The following is a 21,817-nucleotide window of genomic DNA, read 5'->3' on the forward strand; positions in this document are numbered from 1 at the left end:
ACTCCACTCTGAGGTAAAAACCCTACAACACACCTGTTTTCTTCTCTGTCTCAGTGTTTTTACCATGTTTGAACCCCAAGGAATGGCTCTGCCATCCGAAACCCCTCAGAAAAAAAGGCACAGCACGAGCAGAAGTGGCTGAGTTAAGAGACACTTCAGGCCTAATCTGAGCAGGGCTGTTTGCATGGACTAATTAACCGCCTGGCTGTAACGAGGAGCAGGGAATGGCGGCGGCTGGAGAGGGAAGGGTGGTTTGGTTTATTTTTATTTCCCTCACAGCTTCGATCAAGGACCTCTGGGCAAGGTCTGGAGGGATCCTGCCACTCCTGACAACCGGGACGGAGCCGTGCTCCGCTCCTGCCATGCTGGGCTGATAAATGCGTAATTATCCCAAAAGCCATAATCACTGCCTGCTCTCAGAGACATCCAAGCAGGTCCTGAAAGGTCTGTCTTAGCTCAGGAAGCGAAAAAAAAAAGAGAAAAGGACATTGAACAGAAAAACCCTGACAAGACCTTCTAACACTGCTGGGTTTTTCGAGCCTGCGGTGTTTTCTGAGCTCCCATCCATCAAGTTCACAGCAACAGCAATTCAGAGGATTTTTTTTTTTTTTTCAGCAACAAATTATTAGCCAGCTGTAACAGCAAACACCAGGATGAATTAACATATGCTGGAGTGAATTATTTCCAACAAGGAAAATGCACGGCTGGAACAGGAGCTGAGTTGCAACCTCTTTTTTTTACCCACTCCCATGAAAAATAAATGTTTAGAGGGGGGAAAAAAAAGCCAAAACAAGGCTAATTTAGGCAAGGCAGTGCTTATCTCCTCCTCCCTTATGTGAGCTCTCTGCCTTTCCCAAACCTGTCCCAGTGAGCAGAGCCAAATTACAGTTTGGAAATTATGGCTTCACGTTTCCCCCAGCAGAGAAGCAGCAACACAAGGTCCCAGATTCCTCACACTGAAATTTAGGGAGACCTGAGTCTGGAATTGGACTCCCCAAAGTTTTTAGTGCTCGTGGTGTCTTCAGGATTTGGCAGTTCTCACTGGACATTTTTCCCAAGAATGTTTTTGGTCACTCTCAGCCCAACCATGGCCTGCACCAAGAAATTATTTGGATTTAATTTGGATTTAATTCCCATTTCCCCAGATAGCCCCAGTCCTTGTTGTGTCAGAGAAAAATCAACATTTATCCTTCTTTTCTCTTCTCTGTGCCACTCAGGACTTCATAAATCTCTATTATATCTCTCTCAAATATCTTTTCCCTGCTTCCACAACATCATTTTCCTCCTCCCTGATTTTTAAAAGGAAGAACTGAGCAAGGTTCAAGCTGTGAACGAGGAGGCTCCACAGCACCATTTCCCAGTTTTCTCTCTATTCCCATCACCGCAATTCCTCACACCGAGTTGGTTTTATAACTAATACCAAGCACCAGGGCTGTGTTTCTCACAGTTATCAACCAAAACTTTAAAATCTTATTATTGAGTGGCATCAGCCAACTTGGAGATCGTTGTGAAAAACAGGAAAAACCTTTTTATAAGCAATGCTTTATATATCAACACTAATTTTCTCCTGCCCTTTTGCAACAGGTCAAAACAACCTGTTCCAGCACAGATTCCTCTGGGACACCACTAATGACCTCCCTCTTTTGTTAATTGATCACTTAATCCATCTCTTAATATCTTTCAATAATTTCTGCATGCAAAGCTTCCACTCTGATTCCCACAATCCGCTGAAGGGTTTTTAGAGATCCAGGCAAAGTTAGAGAGCTCTGTCAAATGCTTCAGAGAAAGCTACAGCCTGAATGTGTTGTTGAAAGCATTTCTCGTAGCCAGAGGGCAGGAATTCATCTGCCACACGATGGGAACGAGTTCTGTGCAAACAAGAACCTCTCTGTACTCAATCTACGTAAAGAGGGAGGTGCTTTGGGGTTTCAGCAGCTGAAGAAAATGAATTCTTGTCCTAATAAATACAACTGAGGCCCAACACATCAGCAAAACACATTTTGCAATATGTCTGGGAGAGGAAAAGACACAAAGTGCTTGTAAAATGTCCCATATTCAATTTATCACGTGAGGAGGGCTCACGCTTCACTTCAGCATGAGCCAGAGAGTTTAAATCTCAGATTAATATCTGAATGTCACTAAAAAAACCCCAACAATTCATCTTATGTATGGGAAATCCAACACACCACTGATCATCCCAGCTCGGGTTTCCTGCAGCCACGACAAAGAGATCATGGATGAAACCATGGGATGGTTTCAAGCAGCCATCCCAAAGCTCCTGTCCCTGCTCCCAAGGACAGACTTCCCATCTCCTCCAATTCCCACTAAAATGGCACCCAGAGAAAAGAAGCCGTGAAAGTCATCCTGAAAGATGTGACAAAGCTACAAAAAAGGAAGGAATGGTTCAGAGGAGCAGAAGGTTGAGAGCCCTGTGAAGCTCTGGGCTTGCTACGGACGAGGGTGAGGCTTCCTGTGCCAACCTGTCCAGAGTGACAGAATCAGGAATTTATTGAGCTTGGAAAAGCCCTTTAAGCCCAACCATTCCCCCAAGCCCAGCACCCACCTCTGTCCCAAGCACTTCTAAACTAATTTGTTTTTTAAAGTAACAACAAGCCCTGCCAGGCTACCAAACCCACGCTGAACTGGGAAAAATCCCATTTGTCAGGGATAATAACCCCAGCCAGGATGATTTTCCAAACCATTTTGTGGCTCGTGGCGCAGAGGGAAAGCTTGGAACAAAGCGACACTCAGCACAAAGGGAGAAAATTGGAGACGCTTGGAGCCCTGGTGTTTCAGAAAGAACCAAATGCATTTCTCAGGAACGATTTGGGAACTTCACAGAATCACACAACCGCAGAGCGGTTTGGGTTGGAAGGGACCTTAAAGATCATCTTGTCCCCACCCTCTGCCATGGGCAGGGACACCTCCCGCTATCCCAGGTTGCTCCAAGCCCCTTCCAACCTGGCCAGAAACACTTTTAGGGATGAGGCAGCCACAGCTTCTCTGGGTAAACTGTGCCAGGGCCTCCCTGCTGTGAGAGAAGAGCACTCCAAGGAGTAATTTCTGTGCAGAAATCCAGGATAAACACTCACAAGTGTCTCTTTGCACCGAGCATCAGCCTGTGCTCCTGTCAGGGAGAGAAAAGCAGGAGGCTGGGGCAGCATTTAGTCAACATTTCGTTTTGCTCTCCCTTTTGCTCAGCTTTGCCAGCTCCTCACTGAGCAATCCAAACCCTCAAAAGCAGCAGCTCCCAGCCCCACTTCAGTCCCTTCGGTGGATTCCAGCACGATCGCCTTCAACCCTTCCTTCAATTCCACCTCTGCCAGGCAATCGATACCAGCTATTCCCAGAGGTTTTCCTCTCGTCCCCTTCTCCCTTTATCCAAGCAGGTAACACATCCCAGGAACAGCAATCCCCGTCCCCACAGTGACACCGGAGCCCTGGCAGCCTGTACAGCCGGGGAAACAAAAGCCTGGTGGAAAACTTCCACCAGGAGATGCCCAAGATTCGTCCTTGATTCCTCACAGCTTTGCTGTGCAATTACTTCAGGAAGAACTTGAAAGAAAAACCATTCTGCTGCCCGTTGCCAAATCAATACAATCAACCATTAGGTCATAATTATAAAGACAGTTTCGCAGGGAATTGTCAATACAGAGTTGCAGGCGTGGGCTAACAAAGGATGCAGGGAGAGGGAAAAAAAAACCCCTTACACCTAAAATTATGGAAGAAACGACACGACAGCCTCTTTCATTAAACCCACCCTGAAATGCGAGTTTTTCTTGCTGCGCTGGGTGAGACTGACACGGACTTGCAAAGAACGCAGCTCCAATTTCAGCTCTGATATTGACTCACTGAGGCCCAAGGAAAGTCACATATTCCTATGAACAACCACTTCTCAGCTGTTCCTGAGGAAAATAACCAAACCCCATGCCCTGAAAGTGTTGCTGCATAAAGAAAGTGTCCAGCCCAGCCCTTTGATTTTCAGCTTCTTTTTCCACCTCTTAAATGGGATGGAGCCCGTCCCCGTCTGACTCCGACGGAGAAAACATTTAGCTCGAGGAAGGAAAACAGCTTGATTGCTGCTTTGAGGAAACAAAGAAATTGTATCCATAAAATTATAAAGAGAGCTAATAAAAAGCAGCCATCAGCCAAAACTGCCAGTGGAGAGCTGCGCTTTACTCGTCTTGATCTCCTGCCAAAGCAAGTCCCTCACCTATAAAGCTGCGATAGGATCGCGCTCAAAAAAGGGCTGTGAAAATCCTCGTTTTCCCCATAAAAACACTCCTGGGCTTGCTGCAGCAGCTCCAGGAACTCCTGGTGCCTCTTCCCCAACTCCTTTTGCTCCCTCCTGTAGCTCCAAGGTGCCCACGGCTCCTCCTCCACGGCACGGGGTTGGGATGAGATGAGCCTTGAGGCCCTGGCCAACCCGATTTTATGATTTTATTCAACTTTTAATGGCGGTTGAGTCATTGTTTGGAAAACGATTTCAGCTTTTCGCTGCTACAGTCGCCTAAAAACTGCATCATCCTCAGGCACAGATATCCCTCACAGCTCTGGGGAGGATGTGCTGTCCCAAGCAGCAGCTTCCTGGGATGGGGGGAGGTCAAATGTTTCCTGCCACGGCTAAAAGCCCCTCAAATGGCAGAATCTGGATTTTAGTGAGACAAATACAGAGAGGAGACAGCCAAAGGGGAGTGACCACCTGTGTGTCTTGCCGGAGGTGGGGAAAAGCAGAGATTGTGGGTGTTGGCCTCCCCTCCCAAGGAACAAGTGACAGGATGAGAGGGAACGGTTTAGATGGAATATCAGGGATCATTTCATCCCTAGAAGGGCTGGAAAGCACTGGAACGGGCTGCCCAGTGCAGTGGTGGAGTCACCATCCCTGGAAGTGCTCAAAAATGTGGATGTGGCACTTGGGGATGTGGTTTAGTGGTGCTGGTTGATGGTTGGACTCGATGACCTTAAAGGTCCTTTCTAAATTTAATTACCCCGTGATTCCGTGATCTGGAAAAGAGAACGGAACCAAACCCCAGCACCGCAAGACCCAGGAGCATCTTCCATAAAGCAAGGACTGGCACGAGCTCACGGAGTCAGAAATGGGAGGTGGAGGCGGAAACTCCTCCTGTCCCGGCCCTCAAGGGAGCCAAGGCTCGTGGGGTGGGATCCAGCTCCTGGATGCAAACACCCACACAGAGCTGGGCTCTCATTTCCGCAGCAGTCAGAGCCCAGAGAGCCACAGCCCCAGCAGGAGCTGGATCCCTCCCCGCTGATTTCACCTCCTGCAGGGGCACATCAGGCACCCAGGAACATCAGAGCCGAGCTCTGAACCCACCAGCTGAACCCACACCTCACCCCAGAGCTGCCAGGGAAAAGGGGGAGGTTATTTTTGCCCAAGGAACAAAGGTCCTTCCCACTAACGTTAGAGTTTTCAGAGCAGCACACAAACTGTCTCCGGAGACGAAGCAGGCAAAGGTCGTGCAGAGAGAGTTAAAAAACGAGGTCATTGCACAACCCAAGGCCCAGAGAGAGGGAGAGCAAATCCAGGCTGCACAAACACCCCCAAAGATCTGCATTTCCAGTTCTGAGCATCCGACTTCCCGAACTTGTGAGCGGCTCCCGGAGCGCCCCTGCTGCCACACGTATTTCAAACCAAACAGCCCCTGCTCCGCCTGGCACAGCGCTCCCCAAAGCCGCAGCAAAACCCCTCCTCGCCACCCTCCTGTAAAAGGACCAAGATTAAACCTGCCTTTTGCTGTTGTTCCACGCCTATTGCACCCACCATGTCACTAGAAAATGAGTTTTCTTTCAAATTAATTTAGCGCTGTTGAAAGGCGGCAGCTCTGGGTTTACAGCATCAATGAGGCGAGCCGAGCACAGCTGAGGGAACCATAAACCACATCTCCCTATTTCACCAGCTCATTTTCATCTGGGCCGCAAAGCAATCTCTGCTGAAAGCAGGCGGAAAAGGGGAGCGTGGGTCCCCTGTCAGCGCTGCAGGGCATGGGATGATCGGTTTGGATCGCTTGCATCCTCCTGCAGCTCAAAGCAATGGGTAATATTTGAGTTTCTGCCTGCTTGGAAAATCGGGATACAACAGCAACTGCTGCTGCAATCCGCAGGATGGTGTCAATGACAAAGGGATTAACCCAGGAATCTTATTCATACACACCGCCCTGCTCTCTCTTTTGGATCACCACCACAATTGGAATTAAAACTGTATCATCCTCAGGCCGGGTTCAAATTCATACGGGTGGCCAAGCCCTGAATAAAGCTCCATCTCCAGCCGCCGATCCCAGCTGGGCACTCGGATCCCATCCCAGCATTAACATTTTAGTGCAGGTCACCGGAGAACTTGTTGTGCTTTGCCAAATTACAGAGGCACAGCAGTGGAGCAGCAAAAATGAGCAAAGTATTCCCTTTGGCAGGTGTTCAGCAGTAATTTGCTGAAAATGTACAGGAAAAAGCAGGGAAATTCATTATTTAGCTCTGACAATGTCATGACCGCCAAGGCCGCCGCTCTTTCCACCAGCACGGGATAAAAGGTGGATTTACAAATATTGCTAATTTTGGTGTGGCTCCAATTCCTGAATAAGCCACCTCGGAATGCTTGGAGGGAGACAGGTTTGGTTCCAGCCTTGGGAAACCCGAAATCACCCAGTATCACCCATGGAAAGGCGTGGGTTTGGCTTCCTCACACGTTTCATCCCAAACCTGAGTGTTTCACAGGCAGGGGAAACAGCAATAGGGCAGATAACGGGATCAGCAATCCCATTCCAGGGCTGCAGGAGGGAAGGAGATGGACGAGATTAGGATGGGATGGAATGCCTTCCGCACAGAGATCTTCCAAATGACATCAACTCCAGCAGTTAAAAGTTGGAAAATGCAGCAGGAAATGAGCAGTGCCAAAGTAACGGGATGGCAACAAAGGCCAGACAGCTTTGGGGTGAAATTCCTTAAATTCTGCATTTAGGGATGAACACCCAGTGCCAAACAGGCTTTAATGAAAAATATAAAATGGTTTGGGTGAGAAGGGACCTTAAAGCTCATCCCATTCCAACCCTGACACCTCCCACTATCCCACCTTGCTCCAAGCCCCGTCCAGCCTGGCCTTGGACACTTCCAGGGATGAGGAAACCACAACATCTCTGGGCAACCTGTGCCAGTGCCTCATTACAGATGAGTCCCATCCAAAGCTGGAAACAAAGAAAATCTGCCTGTTTTTCCCGAACATTAGGAGCTCCAAATCTGTGGGCACAAAAGGAAATCCAGGCAGATTCTCTGTTGTGAATGATCTGGCACTAAAGCAGCAGCCACTTATCTCCTGCCTGGCCCGCCCGGATGTCCGAAGGGATTTGACAGACAAGCTCTGACGGATCCAGCCACGGCAATTTCCAAAGCTGCTGCCTCCTGCTATTCCCTTCCTCCTGCCAGGAGCAGGCACAGGAGGGGACACGGAGCCGGTGAGTCCCCACATCCCCCTGCTGCCCAAATTGCCGCTGGAATTGGAGCTGGAATTGGAGCTTAACCCGGCAATTTGGGCTGGAACCGGAGGAAAATTCAAGAGCCTCCCTGTCACTGCACCCACTCATTACGGCAGGGCGAGGGGTGGGATCCGACTGTCAAACCCCGGCAATTTGCAACAGGACAATTTCCCACTCCCCCCAAGCAGAGAAGGAGCTTCTCAAATAAAGCTCTCCTTCCCAAATTCCATGAATTCGCCCCGGGGTGAGCTGTGGCAGCTGGAGGGGGGTGAGTTGAGCTGCCTGCTCTGGAAGGGGTAACCTCGAGCAGAGGGTCAAGGTAGATAAAAGGAGAACAGCAACCTCTTCAACGGCCCCAGCATGAATCACTGCGGCGAGTGAGTCAAAGCCTGGCTTGTTTTTGCTGGAGTCACAATTAGCACTCGGAAAGCTCAATTAAGAGACATTAGCGAAACGAGCGCCGTATGCCAGTGGAGCCCCGGAATTGTAGGACGGCATCTTCCCTGCCTGGAGGAACCACGGAAATGGGTTTGCTCTGAGCTCTTGCCTGGAGGATTTCTCACGGTGGGGTCTGCGGAATACGGGCACAGGCACGACGTGCTCGCTTGTTACCCCACAGAACTTCACAGTGCCCTAAAAGCCAAGCAAAAAGGCTCAATTTTGGTTGAAGTACAGCACCAGCAAGCCCAGAGTTCACTGCAGGAAGCTCTGTCTTCCAGCAACCTCCTAAAGTCTTACTTGGGAAATTTAGAACAGACTTCAACTTGATAAAGCTGGGTTTGGGTTAGGATTAGGGTTATCTTTTAAGAGCAGGTCTGTTCCTCCCTATTGAAAAGCAAATTCAGGTGTGGCTGAGTTGTGAACCTTCACAACCACAGAATTCCAGACTGGTTTGGGTGGGAAGGGACCTTAAAGTCCATCCAGTTCCAACCCCAACACCTTCCACTATCCCAGGTTGCTCCAACCTGGCCTTGGACACTTCCAGGGATCCAGGAGCAGCCCCAGCTTCTCTGGGAATTCTGTGCCAGGGCTTCACCGCCCTCACAGCCAAGAATTCATTCCCAATATCCCACCTAACTCCACCCTCTGCCTCCAGCTACCACGATTTCTTGGAACAACTGCAGCTTCTATCGGAAGAATTGCTGGTATCTGAAATTAACGTGGGAATTTGAGAAAAGAATCACGGAGTGGTCGGGGTTGGAAGAGGCCTCTGGAGACCACCCAGCCCCGAGCAGGCTCACCAGAGCAGGCCGCACAGGATCACATCCAGGTGGGATTGGAGAAGGAGACTCCACAACCTCTCTGTTCCATCATCCTCAAAGAAGTTTTCCCTTTCATATACAACGACCTTCCCACAAACCCCATCCTCTGATAATCACACAAAGCACATTTGTCACAGCTTGCTCTGATCTGACCTGTTTCAGGAGAGATTTCCAGCTGGGATTCAAAAGGCATCGGGAGCTCCACATCCCAAACCAAGCACTGCAGGAACCGCCAGGGCTCGGGGTTTGTTTTTCCTCCCTCAATGGATTAAGAGGTGCCAAGCTGGGCCCTAAGCTCTGATTATGTACAGAGCTCAGGAGTAGCTGGATCTATCCTCTTCCCAAAAAAATCAATCTGGCTTTTGGGATACCCAAAGGAAACTTCCCACCAGGATAATGTCTGGGGCAGCAGGAGGCACTGCTGCCCGTCTCGCAGCTCCAGGGAGGTCACAGCTAATGCGGGAACACAAAAGGACTCCTGGCACAGGCAATCGATGGCGAATCCAAGGAAAAGGCAGAGTCGGGAGCTGCGATTGCTCCTCAGAGTTCTGGGATTCTGTGAGTTTAAAAGGAGCTTTTTAAGGGACTGATAAGGGGAGGGGAAGCTGCCCCGGTTTCGGATCAGGGAATGGCAATGTCTGCTCTGCACCTGGATGTTGCCACGTGAATTTCAGGTACAGGAGAGACCTGAACTGCAGAACGTGAGGTCCCAGCAGTGTTACCTCCTTCCTTTGCCAAGGCAGCCTTATCAGACATCGGGCAACCCCATCACACTGCTAAAAAAACAACCTGAAAATCATTTCCATGCCTTTTAAAATGCTGAAATCATAGACATCATGGAATGGTTTGGGTGGGAAGGGATCTTAAAAGATGATCCAATTCCAACCCCCTGCAGGCACCTTTCACTAGACCAGGCTGCTCCAACCTTGGACACTTCCAGGGATCCAGGGGCAGCCACAGCTTCTCTGGGCACCCTGTGCCAGGGCCTCACCACCCTCACAGCCAGGAATTCCTTCCCAGTATCCCATCCATCCCTGCCCTCTGGCAGTGGGAAGCCATTCCCTGTGTCCTGTCCCTCCATGCCTTGTCCCAAGTCCCTCTCCAGCTCTCCTGGAGCTCCTTTAGGCACTGGAAGGGGCTCTGAGCTCTCCCTGGATCCTTCTCTACTCCAGGTGAACACCCCCAGCTCTCCCAGCCCGGCTCAGGAAGAGAAGCCAGAGCTGCTGCTGCAGTCCCAGGAGCTGCAGGGGTGCAGAGCCCTTCCTGATTTTCCTGCTTTTCCCAAAGCAGGCGAGCTCTCCTCGGGCCTCCTTCCCTCATTAGAAGTCAGCTCCCGGCTCCGGTGACTCACGGTGGCAGCTAAATAAACCCAACACCTCTCATGACTCACGGGTCAGGTGAGAGGAGCAGCAATTCTCATTTGCATGTGCATTTTACACCTTCTCGGAGGCTGATTGTCCTCAGGAAAGAGCAAAAGCAGCCGCAATCAAGTCAACACTCGGGGCTTGATGGGAGCAGCTCCCGGGGAAAGAGATGAGTTTCTCCTGTGGGAGAAAAATCCATCCCAGCGATGCTTCAGCAATTGCAAAGTTCCTAATAATTGCAAACCTGCTGCTAGAGAAGGGAAGCTTATCACCAAATCCACAACCCGGCTTGATAAGCACCCAGAAGGGCCCAGAAATTCCTAAGTGGTGCTCTCAGGGAGAAAAATTAGAACTTCTCAGTCTTCTCTTTGCACACCCTCTGCAAAACAAAGATCCCCTCTGGCTCTGCAATTCTTCACGCACTCCTCGGCCAAGCTATTTCTCAAGCAAACCGAAGCACCTCGAGCAAAGAGCTCTGTCTGAACAGTCTAAAAAAGCATTTATTACCCCAAAAGGGAGGCGCTGCAGAAATATTAAAAACAACAGCGCTTTCGCAGGGAATTCATTTCCTTCCTCCGCTCACAACAGAGTCGCTACGAGAGTCTCCAAATTGCCCCGTTTATCTTGGCAAAAATCACACTTTTGGTCGATGAGTTCACACATTTATCTGCAACTCAGAGAATCAGCTGAAATCCGAGGGGTAATTTCTTTATCCAGGCTCGCAGTGCCCGTCCCTGGTGAGGAACGGGATCGACCTCCACGGGCAGGCTCTGGTCGTGCTGTTCTGCCTGGAACTGCACAGAATCACATCCTTTTTATCAGATTAGCTGGGGCCAGAAGCCTCAGTGGGCTGATCGAGATGAAGCATTACAAGAAGAAAATTGAAAATTACGTCAGGAGGAGGATGCCAGATTGATGATCCCTCAGCGCTGCTCAGCTCAGGCCAGCACTGGACACAGAGCAGAGCACGAGTCTGGGACAAAGACAAGAAATTACTGGATAAAAGAGGGAAAACTGGGGCTTGGAGCAAGCTGGGATAGTGGAAGGTGTCCCTGCCTGTGGCAGGGGGTGGGATGGGATGAGCTTTAAGGTCCTTTCCAACCCAAACCACCTTGGGATTCTGTGATTCTCTCCTGGCTCAAGGTCCTTTTCCACATGAAGGAACCTCTGTACAAAACCTGAAGTTAAAGAATGATTTGCCCAAGAAATAAGGCTCCCAGAATCCCATTCAGAGTCAGCTGAGAGAGGCAGAGCCCAGTATAAAACAAGGAAAACGCTCTCAGAATTCCTCACTCCTCACGGCCTCTGCTGATGGAAGCGGTGAAGGAGATGAATCCTCACTACAAAGAGAAATAAATTCAACCTTGACTGTCTGTTTCAAGTGTCACTGACCATCTCAACCAATGCTGCCGTGACGACCAAGCTCCAGAAGCACAAAAACTAAAAGCTCTGATTCATCTCCAACCCCATTTTCTCGCCTCTTGAATATTTAGGAAATGCAACTCGAGTAACTCCCACAGAACTCCATTTACCAAGCACTTATAATGTGAGTTTTACATTAAAAATATCAACCTTTATTTATGTGCTGAAGAACCCACACGTTGTCAGGGCAGGTTTTTGTCACACTGCTCGATCCGTGTTGCTCTGACTCCACGGAGTCACTTTGGGTTTAAAATTGCTCGGTCGCACGGGCTGTGGCAGAAATAGTTTCCTTATTATCTGCAGAGCAAAGGCCAGGCTACTTGGAAAATTATTTTAGGCCCAATAAAATTAGCTAAGACACCTGCAGCAGGGAAAAAAAATATGGACTACCCACATCCTGAATCACAGCAGTAATTTGAATGGACAACCTAGAACCACTACCCTCCTCCCCTGAGGAGCTGTGTCCTTCAGAAACTCTTTGCTCAACTTGTTTGCTATTTTATCTTGATAAAATCCACTGGGAAAGAGCAGCAGAGCACTTTTTGTTTGGTCTTTGAGTGACAAGAGGGGGGGGGAAAAAAAAAAAAAGCTAAGAAAACCAGCAGAAGTGTTTGGTGCCCTCCAGAGGAAAACCAAATTAAGTTGCAGCTTTCAGATACAAAGGACTGGTCCTAAAAATCGCTTCTCCTGGAGAAGACAGCTCTAAAATCGCTCCTCTTGGAGATGATAATGTCACAAATAAAAATCCACAACGACAAGGCAGCAAAGTGAAACCATCACAGGGATGCTTGCCTCATTTAACAACTCCCAAAACATCAAACTTCCTCTTTTGTCCGAAAAGCACTGAAAATTCAGAATTTCCTGCCTCAAGCACGTGTGCATCAATCAGCCCGTGCTTTCCGAGCTGTAAAACGAGCAGAGCAGCTCCTGTCACACCGAACTGCTGTAGGGGGAGCTGCATTTGGGGCTGGAAGGGGCCGGGAGCGCTGACGCTCTCCGGGCTGAGTCATTCCTTACGGGAGCTGACGTCCGGCCGCCCTCCCAGGCTGGAGCAGCTCCCCTGCCCAGCTGCAGGGAATCAATCCCGTGGCAATGGGATTTGTCACAACTCCAGACCAAGGTGATGAGGCGTGACAGGGCCAGGGCTGGCTGGAATGCCAAGAAATGGGGAAAACGTTGGCCTTTCCTGCCATTTCCAGTTCGCCGTTCCCTGCCTGCTGCTGCCGCCCCTCTGCGCTGCTGAGTTGGGCTGTAAACATCCTGTGCCTCAAAATATATTTAGATAAACACTCCCTTTTAAACAAAAAAAAAAAAATCTAATTCTCGTCAGTGTTTTCAAAGAATAAACGATTTAAACCTTAAAGAATTCCTTGAGGGAGAATCCAGGCTCTCACCTGACGGCCTCTGCCACGTTGTTGGAAGTGTGGCCCGACAGGGCATCGTGCAGGTTCCTGATGAAATAATCTCTGTAATCTTCAGGCAGAGCCATGAATGTTCCACCCATCACGATAAACTCCACTTTATCCACGCTGTGGCCCAGCTGCTTCAGCTGGAAAATTAAAAATATCACGGGGAAAGAAAATGATCAGTCGGGGATTTCTCCAATTGCAATCCCTGATTTTCTTACTGCTGCATTTCCTTCTTTTGTTGTTTCATGAATGAGAAATCTTTAATATTTCTGTGCAGGTTTTTTATAACCTCCTCCCCCTGCAAAAAAAAGCCCTCCAAAGTCATTTTTTTACTGTAAGAACACAGCCCAGAGTAGAGGATTTTCCTGAAAAATCAGAATTATTTAAGTTACTGGTTACTGAAACTACCTAAATTCGGCCAAAAGGCAAAAAAATTCCTTGCATCTCCTTCAATCCATGTAGAACAAACTCTCCTTAAAAACTTGTGAGAGAAAACACTGAATTCATGGAGAATTTTCCAATGGATTTGGAGATAAACAGGAAACTAATCAAAGCAGAACAGGATCGAGAAACTTTTCACATCTAACTCTGCAAGAAACCCCCAAATAAAATAACTTTGGTAGGAAAGGCACTGTTTGAGTATTAAATTCTCCATGGAATCACCAAGAACTAGGAATTCCAGAGAAGCTCAGCTCCATTTTGTTGGAATTATTATTAACCATCACCTATTGCACACAAGAGATCTTAGGAGAGGTTCAAATCTCACCATTTATTTCATGGAAATGAGAGCTGGACAATTAAAATGTATATATTTAAATTTTTTTTTTTGTTTTTTTTTTTTTTGCAGCCCACCAGTCCAGAAATTAAAGCAATCCTCTTTTTTTTTTTTTTTTGCATCCCAATCCCAAGGAAATTCCCTGTAAAAATGTACCTGCTCCACTCTGTGCCTTGTCTGGAGATAGGGATCGTACCGAGCCCGGATGGCCCTCATGGATGTTGGCTGCAAAACACAAAAAGATTCATTTTAGAAACTTCTTTTCCCCAAAGAACAGCAAAAAAGAACAAAAGAACTTTCAGCATTGAAATTAATGCTGAAAACCTCAAATCCTGACTGCCCCAAAGCCTTCAAACCCACCAATAAAGACTCTGCACAGTTGTAAATATCAACTTGGCTCCTTAAATCCTTAAACACGTTTTTGTCCTGAGATGGCAACAGGACCTACAAGGAACACCAAAATTATTCAATTTTTAGTGCTCCCCAGCAGCTAAAAAATCTCTGCAGTGAGTCACAGCAGCGTTACAAAAATCACAAAGTGCTTCTCAGAGCACTTTTGGTTTTGGTCCTGCTCATTTCAGAACCTTTTCACTTGCACAAATCACCCAGGCAGCATCCTCTAGACTCAGTTTAAGCCTCAAATATTCTCTAAACTAAACTTATTCCTTCAGTTGAAATCCCTAAAAGCTCTTTTTCTTCTATCACCAGCTGATGGAAGCCTATTAATAATATTTCAAGAAGATTTTCAGGCACCTTTTGTATCCTGGATTCACTTGGTATTTCCCGTTTTTCCTGTTTCCTTAATGGGACAAATTTTAAATCACAGAGGCAAAAAGAGACAAAGTTCCTGTTTAAAAGATGCTACATTAATGTTCACCAAATGAATCCAGTTGGATTTCACCTCATTTTCCTGCTTTACATCCTTCCCACAGCTCTGAGGTTTTTGGTTAAAAGCAGCCACAATAATTCAGTCACAAACTGCTGCTAAACTTTCTCCAGACAGCAGGGAGAGAAAAACTGGGAGGTACAAAAATTTCGGGAGAAATCACTGCAGATAAAAGGGAATGAATGCAATTTCAGAGGCATTAACAGCTTAAAAACGGGATGTTTTCCCCCAAAATTTATGTATTTTAATCCTGTAGGAACCTCCCCACATCCTATTCCAGCGTTTGAAGACCCTTCTTACACGAGGGCACAACTTTTTACATTTTAACTCATCATTATTTACTCTGATCAAGAATTTCCCTCCTGGGCTTTGAGCTGCTTTACAACCTTTAGAAGTTTCTGAAGATTGGTTTTGGTTTTGCTCTTGGACACGAGTGAGTTGTAGGGATAAAGCCCAGCCTAACCCAAAGCCGGGCTTACGGAATGCTGGAATTCCCCAAAAGAGGGCATCAGTACCTCATATCCAGTGTAGGACTGGGTGGAATATTCGAAGTCAGAGTCAGGGCCCCCTGGGCAGTACCTGCAGGGCAAAAAAACCAGAGAAAACAGGAATTAAACTCTCACAATTCCAACTGTTTCTGTGATTCCATGAAATCCAGGAATGCTGGGAGGAGCTGAGCCTGCCTGTGTTTGTAAACAATGAAGGTCCAGTGCAAAACAAGAATTTTAATTGATTTTAGTGAGAAAGGGATTGGTCAAAACCACTTCAGACCTGTCAAATTCCTATATCCACCTAAAGCAACTTTCTGGAAGCAAAATATTGAAAATATTCCTGGGATATGGCATTATTTGAGGGAGCAGCTGTAGAGTTTTGGAGCAACAGTTACCCACAGATTAACTGATTTTGAAAAATAACTTTACAGTTTGAGTATTTTCCACGATTCCCTCAAGAGCATCACTTTATTCCATGCAGAACATGATTTCTCTTTGGCATGGAAAGATGTCAAACAGGGATCTCCTCCTGTCCCAGCACCTGCTTTTCCAGAAATTTCGGGAATTTCAGTATTTGGATGGTGAGAAAGCTCATCTGCATTGGCTCCCCGAGCTTAGGGATGTGTTATTTCATCAACAAAACATTCCAGGTGCTCAGAGATGAATTCAGACAGGAGGGTGGGCAACTCCTTCTCCTTCAGCTCCAGCAGGAAAGGTGAGGGAGCATCCAGGGAATTTTCCTTATGGATCAGCTCCCAGGACAACACCACCTCCACCAAACCAGCCCCATTAGCTTCACAGGATAATTGATTTGTTTCCTCACTGCCAGCTCACCCCGAGTCATCTGTCATCATTATACAATTAATTAGCAAATCACCGTGCCCACATTCATTTGCTGGCAAAGAGCTGAGCAGCCGAAGCCATTTCAGACACAAAATCACCTGGAACAGCTCAAACAGAAGAGCTGAAACAAACCCAGAGTGAAATTCAGGGATGTGTTGGGAATGACAGGGAATGTTTGGAAAGAAATGATGGGAAAAGCGCAGCCAAGAGGAGATTTCAGGTGCTCCGAGTCAAACTGAGGAAGAGACTTCGAGGTTAAGCCAAGCTTGTGGTTTTTGATTCAAATAAAACCATTTTTGGCTGTTCCAGGAGGTTTTGGCAGCTGGAGGCCTCCCTTCCATCTGTGCTCTGTCATTCCAGAGCCACTGGAATGGCACAGCAAGGAATTTTCTGCAGGCAACACCTGCTCCTCCTCAGGAGGGGCTCAGCTCAGCCACCTTCAGAATTCCCAGATCCTGCTGCTTTCCTGCAGGATCTGGAATCTCCCACCTGCTCCTCTGCCCAGGGATGCAACAGCCCAAATCAGGGACACAAACCCCACCTGATCGTTAACAAATTGGTAATAAATTAATAACCATGAAGGTGGGAATCTCCTGTGGAATGGTGGGTCTGGGTCATGAAAGGAGAAGATTTTCTCCTTGAGGAAAAGGTGAAAAAAAAGCGGATTTTGGGGTGATGTGTGAGGTATCAACAACCTGGCAGCTGTGCAGAATGGGAGCCTGGCCCCAAAACGCTGCTCCTGCAACACTGGATTTATCCAGGAATGCTGGGAAAATGTCCTTTTGGGTCATGGAATCACAGCAAGGCTGAAAAAGGCATCCAAGAGCATCCAGCCCAACCATTCCCAGCCCTGAGCCGTGTCCCCAGGCACCACTTCCATAGGGATTTTCAATCCCTCTGGGGATGGGGGCTCCACCACTGCCCTGGGCAGCTGTGCCAGGGCTGGACAGCCCTTTCCAGGCAGGAACTGTTCCCAATATCCAACATGAACTTCTGCTGGTGCTGCTTGAGGCCGTTCCCTCTCATCCTGTCCCTGTTCCCTGGGAGCAGATCCCACATGGCTCCTCCCAGGGAATTCCAGAGAGGAAAATTCCCTCTGGAGCCTCCTTTTCTCCAGGCTGAGCCCCTTTCCCCGCTCCCTCAGCCTCTCCTGGTGCTCCAAACCCTTCCCAGGACACGCTCCAGCCCCTCCTGGAGGACAGAAGTGTCCCCAGGCCTGGAATTGTCCCAGCAGGGCACATCTGGGCCGGCCATACTCACACACAGATGTTGCCCGTGAAGTTGATGTGGGGACACCGGTGGGGTTTGCACATCACAGCCACCACAGCGATCTGCAGGGAGCGAAGTGAGGAGAGAAATCACAGTCCTTGCCTCTGAAGTGGCGAAAATAAAGAGCTTCTTGCAGGGCTGGGGCTGCTGGGGCATCTGTGGGATTGTTTTAGGATGCTCCGTGCTTGGGCTGCCACCCAAAACAGCTGTGGGTTAACCCTCGAAGGGGAGAACAAAAGCAGCAAGAAACAGGAACCTGTATGATTTAGTATTTCCACATGTGTAGAAATTTGGGTCTAATAGGGAGAATGAGGTGTTTTACCCTGAACTGGATTAACTGCTCTGCTGAAAAACCCACAGTGACACGGACACACTTCCCCTTTTTCCTCAGAGAATCCCAGGATGGTTTGGGTTGGAAGGACCTTAAACCCCATCCCGTTCCAACCCCGACACCTTCCACTACCCCACTTTGCTCCAAGCCCTGTCCAGCCTTTCCTTGGACACTTCCAAGGATGCAGCAGCCACAGGGAAACCTCCAAGGAAGGAACCTTCCCCCAAATCCTTTCAAAGCCACACCCCTGCGGGCACAAGGGCACGGAAAAGGCAACCTGGAACGTGCCGACGCCACGGGGCATTCCCCATCCCGGTTTTGGGCAGGAATCCGACCCAGCTTGGGGCTGGGAGCAGGGAGGATGGCGGGGGAAGGAGGGATGGTGGCTGTGCTCACCCCACTGGCCGTCCTGATGGGCTTGGCCTTGAGCTTTGGGAGCAGAACCTTCCGGAACTGGGGCGGGACAGCCGCGATGATGTCGACGAGCCGGGGCTGCGCTGGCAGCCCGTACTTGGCTGAGGTTTTGGTCTTCAGCCTGCAAGCAGAAATACCCCAAAGGACCAAAATAAGGGCTCATTTCCAGCAGTTCCACGGAGATCCTGGTAGGTTCTGGCAGTTTTGCTCTGCAGACAGAGTATTAAAGCAGCAAACAGCTGCACTGTGCATTAAGGGACCAAAAACAAACCCACACCCGCCAGCGATTTTTAGTTCTTTTTATTTTCTGCACCTTTTCCTCCCAAATATGGCTTCATCCTAACTTTGTGCAGGCTGCCAAGGCTCTGGCTTGTCCATTTCCAGGGGTTTGACTCATGTGTTGAAGCCTTACACAGCCAGCCTGTAGCTGAGCTCATCTCCAAGGCAATTCCTGGCAGGTATTTCCAACAAAAAGTTTAGGATGAAGCGGAAAAAGTGAGGCAAATTCAGGTTTTATTACCCCACATAAATAAAGGAGCAAGAAGTTTCTGTAAACAACAACTTCATGTGTTGTTCAAGCCTAAAAAAATCGGATCGAATATTATTCCTACGTTAACATTTCCTTTTCCTGGTGGATTTGGGACTACTGAAGGATGGCAGTGAGAGTTTCTTGGAGTTTTTCAGCAATCCCACCCATTTTGGGACTCAGTGGCAAATCAGCCCAGAATTCCCTGATTTTATGATCAGAAAATGGGAGAGAAATGGTGTGAAAATGAAAGCTGGGTGTCACAGAAAGCACAGGATGTGCCCATCCCTGATGGATCAGCTCCAGAGGCACTCACTTGTTGAGATCCACATCTTTCCCTTGCTCGTGAGCCTCGAGGAGCTGCTTTATGATGTCAGCAATGGTCATCACCATCAGCTCGGCCTGGCTGAGCTCCCCTGGAACGGGAACAGAGCAACAACAGCGAGGAGTCAGAGATTTTCCCACCTGGGAACAAGCCAGGGGCACCTGCCCTCGATTCCTGTCACAGAACTGTGGAATGGTTTGGGTGGGAAGGGAATTTAAAGCTCATCTCAATCCAAACCTGACACCTCCCACTGTCCCAGGCTGCTCCAAACCCTGCCCAACCCGGCCTTGGACACTGCCAGGGATCCAGGGGCAGCCAGAGCTTCTCCGGGAATTCCATCCCAGGGCCTCCCCACCCTCCCACAGAACGTGGCAGGAGCGTTTCCTGTCGCCAACAACCTGCGTTCCCTAAAATCACAGAACCATGGAATGTTCTGGCTTGGAAGGGACCCGCCAGGATCATCCAGCCCAGCTCCTGGCCCTGCGCAGACACCCCGAAATTCCCACCCCGTGCATCCCTGAGAGCGTTGTCCAAACGCTCCTGGAGCTCTGGCAGCCTTGGGAACGTCACCATTCCCTGGGGAGCTGCTCCAGGGCCTGACCACCCTCTGGGGGAAGAACATTTTCCTAAAATCCAACCCAAACCTCCCTGGCACAGCTTCCTCAGCTATTCCCATCTGTTCTCTCTCTCTCTCTCTCTCTGCAGGGTTGGTCAGGCTGCTGCACCTTCTCTGCTGCCCAATATCCCGTTCCCAGTTTTTGTCCCACTCTGATTTAAGGGAAAAGCCCACTTAACACCGGGACTCCCCATTCTGCCCCCGGCAGTCAGGACAAGGCAAATTCCTGAGCACCACCGGGGTGCCCAGGGCTCCGCCTTCCCGGCAAAAACAGTGGGGAAAGCACCCCAACGCCTCAGGAAGGTCGGGGCTGCCTCTTCAGCCCCTCCAAAACAACAGAAAGGGGCAAGGCCGACCTCGCGTTCCCACCGCACGCACACAGAGAATCAAGGAACGATTTAGGTTGGAAAAGTGCTCCAAAACTATCGAGTCCAACCATTCCCAGCACTGCCAAGGCCACCACTGACCCGTGTCCCCAAGTGCCACATCCACACGACTTTTCAATCCCTCCAGGGATGGAGACTCCAGCACTGCCTTGGGCAGCTGTGCCAGGGCTGAACAGCCCTTTAAGTGAAGAAATTCCTCTTAATATCCAACCTAAACCTCCCCTGGCACTATTGGGGGCCGTTCCCTCTCCTCCTGTCCCGGTTCCCCGGGAGCAGAGCCCGACCCCGCCTCAGCCGCCCCCTCCTGTCAGGGAAGCTGTGCAGAGCCAGGAGATCCCCCCTGAGCCTCCTTTTCTCCAGGCTGAGCCCCCTCCAGCTGCCTCATCTGCTCCTCCCCCAGCTCCATCCCCTCCCCGGACACGCTCCAGCCCCTCAGGGCTCTCTTTTACCTTTCCCATTTTTCCTTTTCTGCTTCATCCCGGCGGATCCCGCGGCCTATCCCAGAGCTCTGCCGTAAAGCGACACCGCCCCGCGCCGTCGCGAAAGCGCCGTAAAGCGCCGGGAGGGCGGCACGACGGGTGAGGGGGGTGCAGTTCCGCCATCAACCACCGGGGGCAGCGCCGGGGACCCCCCGGGTTTGGGGGGTTCTGGGGGTCCCCCCGGGGTTTTGGGGAGGGGGTTTGGGGTCCCCGGGTCCCCCTGCCCATGGCGCGCCCGGTGTGCAGTGTCCTCCGTTGAGATGCTCGGTTGGATGGTGTTTGTCGAGGCCGCGGTGTCAGGTGAATCCAGAGTCAGCTGGATCAAGGAATCGGTCAAGGAATCGACCAAGGAGTCATGGAATTAGGGAATCAAGGAATCAGGGGAATCACGGAATCACTAAACTGCAGCGTCAGAGGGTCACAGAGTCTCAGAACTGTAGCACGATGGAATCGTGGAATCACAGGATGGTGGAATCTCAAGAGTCACGGAGCCACAGAGTCAGAGCCACGAAATGATAGAATCACAGAGTCACAGAATCCCAGAACTGTAGAATGATGGAATCACGGAGTCACAGTGTCAGAGAGTCACAGAGTCTCAGAACCACGGAGCGATGGAATCACAGAGTCTCAGAATCGGTCACAGAATCCCAGAGTGATGGAATCACAGAGTCTCAGAATCGGTCACAGAATCCCAGAGTGATGGAATCACAGAGTCTCAGAATCCATCACAGAATCACAGAGTCATGGAACCCCCAAATTAAAAAATGATGGAATCACAGAGTTATGGAATTCCAGACTCACAAACCCGTGGAATGACAGAATTGCAGACCCACAGACTCACAGAACTAGAGAATCGGAGAATCAAGAGAATCACAGCATCATGGAGTCACCGACTCACGAAATCACGAAGCACAGACTCCCACAACCACAGAATCTCGGACTCACAGACCCCCAGAATCCCAGATTTACAGATTCTCAGAATCCCAGGATGGGTCGGGCTGGAAGGGACCACAGTGGGTCACTGGCAGGGCCATCCCAGAGCCCAGGGCACAGCTCTGGAATATCCCAGGGAGGAGACTCCTCACCCTCTCTGGTCTCTGGTGCTCGATCACTGCTCAGAGGGATTCCTGTGGAATTCCTGGCATCAGTTCCTGCCCGTTCCTCTGGTGCCATTGCTGGTGCCTGGAGCAGAGCCCGGGCCCTGCTCTGAGCCTCCCTGCACACAGGGACACCCCGGGATGGGGTCTCTTCCCAAGGCTGAGCAGCCCCAGCTCCCTCAGCCTTTCCTGGGCATGGAGAGCTCCAGGTCCTTCCCCATCTTCGCTGCCGGGCCTGCTCCAGGAGCTCCCTGCTGTCCTGACACAGCACTCCCGGGGTATAAGAACATCCTTATGGCTGTTCTTACAGGACAATTTCGGATTGATATTCCCAGTAGTGGGATCATCCTATTTCCCCGTTAGAATCCAGTTTTTCCCTGGGGTTTTCTTCCCCCTTCCCCCTTGCGCTGCGATCCCCCCCTGAGGGATCCCCACACGGGC

At 49.7% G+C, this 21,817-nt stretch overlaps 1 protein-coding gene across 1 annotated transcript in view; it reads right to left on the reverse strand.

Moving 5' to 3' along the window:
• Positions 1 to 20,343, reverse strand: part of ELP3 (elongator acetyltransferase complex subunit 3) — a 77,018-nt gene extending 56,675 nt beyond the window's left edge. Inside the window, exons 1-7 of the mRNA XM_042032934.1 lie at positions 20,250 to 20,343; positions 18,790 to 18,889; positions 17,930 to 18,068; positions 17,194 to 17,264; positions 15,115 to 15,178; positions 13,870 to 13,938; positions 12,924 to 13,078 (exon numbers count right to left, since the gene is read on the reverse strand). Of these exons, the coding sequence (XP_041888868.1) occupies positions 12,924 to 13,078; positions 13,870 to 13,938; positions 15,115 to 15,178; positions 17,194 to 17,264; positions 17,930 to 18,068; positions 18,790 to 18,889; positions 20,250 to 20,277 (626 nt within the window). The 5' untranslated portion in view covers positions 20,278 to 20,343. The remainder of the gene's footprint in view (positions 1 to 12,923; positions 13,079 to 13,869; positions 13,939 to 15,114; positions 15,179 to 17,193; positions 17,265 to 17,929; positions 18,069 to 18,789; positions 18,890 to 20,249) is intronic.
• Between the last annotated feature and the right edge of the window lie 1,474 nt (positions 20,344 to 21,817).

The sequence above is a fragment of the Corvus kubaryi genome, unplaced genomic scaffold, assembly GCF_017639235.1.
Source record: "Corvus kubaryi isolate FWS band 111438036 unplaced genomic scaffold, C.kubaryi_AGA036_p1.0 37354, whole genome shotgun sequence".
NCBI lineage: Eukaryota > Metazoa > Chordata > Aves > Passeriformes > Corvidae > Corvus > Corvus kubaryi.